Here is a 6,714-nt window from a genome sequence, read left to right as displayed (position 1 = left end):
CGCGTGCGGCCGGGTCAGCAGAGGGGCCGGCGCACGCGCAGACGGGGGCCGTCCACCGCCCCTCCCCCACCCACTGAAGGGCTCCGCGAACGCCCCAAACTGCAGCCTGCCTCCTGTCCGCGCCTCCCCCGCGGCCGTAGGGCTCCCTCCACGGGGGTGCGCTCACGCCGTCAACGCTGTCGCCACGCTACGTCACGGCATCGTCCGAACGCCCGAAATCGCCTCAGCCCCCAGCGCGCAATCACCGGGGAACCGACACAACCCAGCCTGCCCGGTCACCGCCCCCTTGGCGCTTCCACTTCTGTCACTGGGCCACCGCCCACGCGCCGGGCAGGCCCAGACGGCAGCTTCCGGAATCCGGTTGGCGCGCATGCCTGTCAATCCGGCGGTCGCCTTGGCTACTGCGCCCGTCCCCTAATTAGCGGCGGGCGGGCCGCGAGGACCCCCTGAAGGGTGACCGGGTGGCTAAGGGAGTGCCTGAGTGGAGACCAGATCGCAGCGAAGCGCTCAGGGCGCAAGGATACGCTCAGGTTGCGGCGCCGAGAGCCCCGGCCCAGCCCCCGGCCCGACGGCTGCTGCCACAGACACCGCCCCCTCGCCGCCGCCCGGCGTGTACGTTGCCCTAGTCACGTCCCGGCGGCGGCGCGTGCGCGGCCCTCCTGGGCCGGGCGCTCCCGGGACGGCGGGGTGCTGGGGGCTGCAGCGCGGGCTGCGGTCCTCGGAGTCACTGCCCTCCCGGGCGCCCAGGCCTTTGTTCAGACCCTCCCGGCCCCTGACGGCGGGGCCTGCACGCGTGGTCACGCTCCTTGGTCCCTGTCCCTCCCACCCGTTCCTTAACTGTGGTTTTTGGAGGCTCGGCTCACCCCTCTAGCAGCCTCCCCAGATTCTCACTGGGATGAAATGCATCTTGGGTTTCGTGGCCTCGCCACCCTGACCGTTGTGCCCCCAGCCCCTGCGCCCTCTCCACCCACCGCCCCCGGTTGGTTGGAGCTTGAGCTCCAGACCCTGCTACCCAACAGACGTGGGTTTGGACCTTGACCTCCTGACGGGCTGTAGGACCCCGGACAAGCTCGGTAAAACGGGAATGAAATCAGTTCCCATGTGCGGTGGGTGTGAAGATGAGATGAAGTCCTGCATCCTGTACGTTAAGCAGAGAGGACCACTGGCCTCGAGTGTGGGCCTGTTTCCACGTCCTAAATTAGGGGACTACCGGTCCCTGGTGGGAAGTGGGGTCTGTCATGGGGCCACAGAAAGTCCAGGCCAGCAGGACCTGTGGTATGGGGAAGCCTGGACACCTGGGACCCTGGCCCTGACCCTCCCTTCCAAGCAGCAGCAGGTGCAGGGGAAACGGGGCAGGCGTGAACCCGTAGGGAATCGGCTCCTGCCCTTTCCTGACCCAGCCTGGTGGGCACCGCTGGTGGTGGCGGCAGGAAGGCAGCTGCAGGTGGTGAGAAGGTGGCCAGTGGGCAAAGCCAAGGTCAGGCGGCTGGGCTTGGGCCCCAGTCCTGCCTGGGCCATTCTATGTGAACGCCCGGCCCGGGCCCCGTTGCCTGCATATTGGCAGTTTGGCTACGAGAGCTCAGGCCCTTCAGAAGCCCAGCGCCCACCTCTCAACGGCCCTCCAACCGGGGGCATCGGACTCTGCACGCACACCTGGTGGCAGGGAGCTCACTACTTCATTCATCAGAAAGTCCTGCCAGAGACCCCTGTGCTCCGCTCACCAGGCAAACATGGGAGTCACCTCTCCAGGGCCCCCAGACACCCCCTCGGAGGCTTCCCCATGCTCTGCAGCCAGGGCCCTCCCCTCTCCCATCCGAGCCTCGGAGGGAGACAGCTCGACTCTGGAGCCTGCCTGCCTGCCTTTGACTCTCGGCCAGGCCAGTTAGTGGTTACTTGCTTCACCTCTGCCTCAGTTTCCCCACGAAGACAGGACGTGACTGTCTCATGCTACCATGCCTCCCAGATGTGTCTCCTGTGTTCTCACCCCATGCCAGGCCGGGCACCCTGGGGCTTGGTTCCCTCTGCTCTGGCTCTCCCCATGTCCACCTGGAGTTCCTGTCTTTCTGGGTCTGGGGGCCACAGCAAGGTCTGATTCTCCTGCCACCCGAGTCTTCCCACTCTGCCTCCTGGGGATCGTTACCTCTGACGAGGGCTCGACCTGCTGGTGCCACCACTGAGGCACCAGAACAGCTGTTAAAACATGAGCCTATGCCTTAAGGCCCAGGTCCTGAAATCCCGAAGTCCTGCTGTTCAGTTATCCAATGCTGTGTAACAAACCTCCCAAAACTCAGACCTCAGACACCATCCAGCTCAGGAGTCTGCATCGTGGCCAGGGTTGGGCCAGGAGGTTCCTCCCGGTTCCATGCACTCCAGCTGGGGCCTCACTCACACAGCCCACTTGCATTCTGAAACCCAAAAGTCCTCTCACCTGGGCAGAGCCTCTAACTGGGAGCAACTCCCGGTGCCTGGCATTTGCCTAGTACACAGTAGGTGCTTAATAGGTACTGAATAAGTAAGTAAACCCCTCCTCAGACACCTTGGCTCCAGCCAATTATGCCCCCACACACCTATCCAGCCCTCCTCTCCCAAGCCTCCCCTCCCGCACAAGTTCCCCAAAGCACTAGCACTTCCTATCAACATTCATTCATTTATTCTTCCATTCATGCGACAAGTATTTTTTAAGCACCTACTCTGCGTTAGGCATTGTCCTAGGCTTTGGGGGAAAGAGTAGGGAACAAACACTGTTTTCTCTGTTTAGAATGTTCATTCCCCTTCCCTCCATCTATTCCTATAGCAAACTCCTACTCATGGTTCAAAACCCAACCCAAACATCCCATTCCCTGGGAAGCCCTTTCCCAGCCTTCTCCCTCCCCAGCCGCTGACATGAAACATCTCTCTCCCTCTACTATACCATTCTCAAATATTGTGTGGCCCACCCAGTGACGGGGTCCTGGGGTTAGGGCTACCCAAGGAGTGCGGGGTAGAGGGGCAGGGGCCCGCAGGGAGAGGTAAGGACAGATGTCTCTGCTGGAGGCCCAGGTCCCCCTGAACAGAGCTGGCTCTGTTTGTTTTTTTTTTTTTAATGCAATTTATATAACTTTATAATTTTAACATAATTTCAAACTTACAGAAGTCGCAAAAGCAGAACAAAAAATTCCTACACACCTTTACCCAAATTGGCTACTTATTAACATTTTGCCCCTTTGCTTCATCACCAGTGTAATTTTATAAACACGATAATGCAGAATAAAATGATTTCATAGCAATTATAATTAATCAGTATTTTTTGAACCTCCTGGCTCCTCCCTCAGACTCATTTTCCAGTCACTCAACAACCATATGGAGAACAGGCTGCCAGGCGTACCTTTTATTTGCACAGAAAAGACCAAGAGTCAGGAACCCAAGCTCAGCAGCAGTGCAGGGGCACCTGACGGGAGGGACATGTGAGGGGCCGGGGCAGAGACATGGAGCAGATTTGAACATCAGACCCCAAGGAAAGCAAACGCAGGTTCAGTTGGTCTAGGCTACTGGTGTGGGGCTTCCCTGCCGCAGGGGGAGTCGGGGCAGGGCCACAGTGGTAGGTGGCAGGAGGCCCCACTAGTCAGTCTTTGGAAGTCCCTCCTGCCATCTGACCCAAGTTTGCACACTGCAACTCCACCCCAACTCTGGATCAGTCTTCTCAGGTTCCTGGGGGCTTGCGCCACGCCACCTACTGCCTCTTGGTCTCCCCTAAGGTTCCCAGTAACTCCCCTGGGACCACACAGCAAGCCTCCTGGCACAGGGCAGCTGGGGGCTGGGGGCTGGGTCAGAGCAGTGTGATCTCGCTGGGGGGCAGCGTGAGCCGCTTCTCACGGGCGCTGAGCAGGTTCTCCACGTGCACGGCCACCACGCGACACAGCTCCAGGCCCTGCAGGGGAGACGGTGAGAGGCCCAACACTTCCCAGCTCTCACCTGGGGTGAGATGTGGCCGGGAGAGGGGAGAGAGATGGAGGCCAGCCTCCGGCGGGACTAGTGGGCCCCACCCTCATCCCCACCTCCCCAGGGCCCTGGGTGGCCCACGAGCAGCTAGGAGGAGGAATGCCAGGCTGCAGGTGGGAAGGGGTGAGCCGGGAGGAGAGCAGTGCACCTGCCAGCTCTGCTGCATGTGGCCTGTGTGACCTGAAACCAGTTACTGCACCTCTCTGAGCCTCAGCGGTCTCACCCCTGGGGGCTCGGTTTACCAGGGCCTGCCTCTCGGAGCCATGGGGAGGATGCTATGAGATTTTACTACACGTGAATCCTCTAGACTTGAAACCTATCAGCCCCATCAATAAGTGGCTGCCGTGGTTACCACCTGGCGCCCACAGCCTAGAATGAGCTGCGACCCAGCCTCAGGGCTCCCACCTGCTGGGGGCGGGGCAGGCAGTGGGCACTGTGGAGAATTGGTCTCTCAGACCACAGCCAGTGCCGGAATCTCCCCAGGTGCTTCCTGGGGGCTGGGAAGCTGCCCAGAGGGAGGGTAAAAATAAGGAGGACAGCACTTACTGGGTGGCAACTGAGGACCAGGCACTGTCCCAAGAGCCCCCCATGTCCCACCCCTCCCAGTCCCTGCAGTGTCCCTATGAGTCAGACATTCTTAGAGCCCATTCCACAGGTGAGGAAACTGAGGCCAGAGCCCTGAAGCCAGTTGCCCCAGACCTCACAGCTGGGGATGGTGGGACTTGAACCCAAGGCCACACCCTGGGGGCCACCTCGGCTAATGAGATCAGAGTGGGCTCCTCCCCACCCGCCATCCTCCCACCCACAGGCTGCAGCGCTCCAGGCCTCACTGGGAATGCTGCCCCACTTGGCAGGTGTGGAAACTGGGGCTCAAGAAGAAGCTGGGTTGCTTCCAGATGCCCTCACACAGCCTGTCAGAGGTAGGCGGGATCACTGCTGCACTCAGACATCACCTGCTCCTGGAAGCCCTCACTGATTACCTCCTGGATAGCACGGGTACACCCTCCCCACACTGATCACGGTTTATTAGAGAGGCTTTGATGTCTGTCACACCCCTGAGACCTGGGGCTCTGTGGCGGCCAGGGCTGGAGGGTCTGCTCAGTATCTCTGCAGCTAAGTGCAGAACCTGCTGCGTAGAGATGCTCACTGGTTATACATTGAAAGAATGAATGATTAATAAATGTGTCCTCTACACATGCATGACAGAGGCAGAGCAGAGGTGGCAACGCAAAGAGGTCGCGGGTGGGGAGGGCACTGGGAGCAAGCAGAGAAGCCGGAGAGGCCTCCTCCTCCACCCACTCACTTCCTGAGCACCCGCTACAGCCGGGCTGTGCTAGGGACACCGTGGGGACAAGCTGGACACAGCCCTGCCCTGCCCCGCCCTCTCGGGGCTGACATTCTAGTGGGGAGACAGACAATCTGGGAACAAATAACTAAGTGATTTCCAAGCCATATGAGGGCTGCTGAGGTGGAGAGAGTGAACTATCGGGGAGGAGGGTCAGGGTAGGCTTCTAGAAGGAGGTGACGTTTGTGCTGAAACCCGAACAAAGGGAGGGAGGGAGCCCCGTGATGCAGGCAAGCGTGTCCCAGGTAGAGAGAGGGGACAGTGAGTGCAGTGGGTCTGGGGCGGGGAGGGGGGCAGGTAAGCAGAGGGGAGGGATGAGAGCGGAGGCCACGGAGGTAATCAGAGGAGGGGGCAAGGACGGGAAGGGCTGCTGGGTTGGGGGCCCAAGAGCCTGCAAGGGTGAGAGGTGAGGGCAGAGGCCTGTTGGTCTCCAAGGGCAATGCTGAGGGGGTCACGGCAGGAGAGAGAAATAAGGGGCTGTCTCAGCAGAGCTGGCTTTGGAAGCCGCATGGTCAGAGGGGTGCCGGGGTTGGGGAGGGGGAACCGGACTCAGCAGCAGTTAGAGGTCGTCCAGGGGAGGGCTCTCCAGAAAAGGGGCCCAAGGGGCAACGGACAGGCAGGCCCGAGGAGGTGGGTTTGCTGTGGTGGGAGCTCAGACTGGGGGTTCTGGGAAGCAGGCTGAGCCACAGATAAGGCCAGGGTGGGGGTGACCTCAGCAGGAGCAGGACTGGGGAGCAGTGGGAAGCACACTGATCCCGGGGCGGGGGGCTCCTCCTTTAGAGGCAGGGCTGGGGCAGTGGGAGCCCCTGTCTCGTGCCCTGGGATAGCAGCCCCACCAAGGCAGGCCGTGCCGTGAGAAGTGGTCCTGGGCCCACATCTTGAGTGGGTGCGGTGGGCCCAGACGTGTGGGCCCAGCCCCGATTCTACCCCTGCTCTGGACCTCAGTCCCCTCTCTCCAGTGGGCTGAGAACTCTGGTCCTGCCCCATCCCCGGGCACTGCGAGACGTGGACTTGACTGACCTAGAGGTCAGCCACAGCTTTTAAGGAGCCGCCACAGTTGCTGCAAATAGGAGAAAGGTCCAGGGCAGCTGGGCCTTGGCCTCCCTGTCACATGGGAACCCCACTCCCCACCCCTCAACCTCAACAATCCATCCTCCGAGCCTCAGCCCAGGTGAACGTCCTCAAACTGCCTGGGTCCTGCCCTCCCACCAACCTTCTATGGCTCCCGAGTGCCCTCAGGAGGAAGCCCCAGATTCTTAGCTTTATATTCAAGGACCCTTAAGACCTGCCCTTCCCTGGCTGTGTCTCCCCAATTCCCCATCAAACTCCTCACTGTTCTAAAAACAACCTGGGCCCGCCCTTTCCCATGATCCCACCATCAAGATGCTTCT

The 6,714-nt window shown here is 60.7% G+C and overlaps 1 protein-coding gene across 1 annotated transcript in view; it reads right to left on the bottom strand.

The window, feature by feature from the left end:
• Positions 1 to 3,340: 3,340 nt before the first annotated feature.
• The window catches only part of MYO15A (myosin XVA), a 50,497-nt gene continuing 47,123 nt past the window's right edge, over positions 3,341 to 6,714 (bottom strand). Inside the window, exon 67 of the mRNA XM_032617626.1 lies at positions 3,341 to 3,907. Coding sequence (XP_032473517.1) covers positions 3,806 to 3,907 — 102 coding nt within the window. The 3' untranslated portion in view covers positions 3,341 to 3,805. The remainder of the gene's footprint in view (positions 3,908 to 6,714) is intronic.

This window comes from Phocoena sinus, chromosome 20, assembly GCF_008692025.1.
Source record: "Phocoena sinus isolate mPhoSin1 chromosome 20, mPhoSin1.pri, whole genome shotgun sequence".
Lineage (NCBI taxonomy): Eukaryota > Metazoa > Chordata > Mammalia > Artiodactyla > Phocoenidae > Phocoena > Phocoena sinus.
This window is presented reverse-complemented; position numbering and strand designations above follow the sequence as displayed.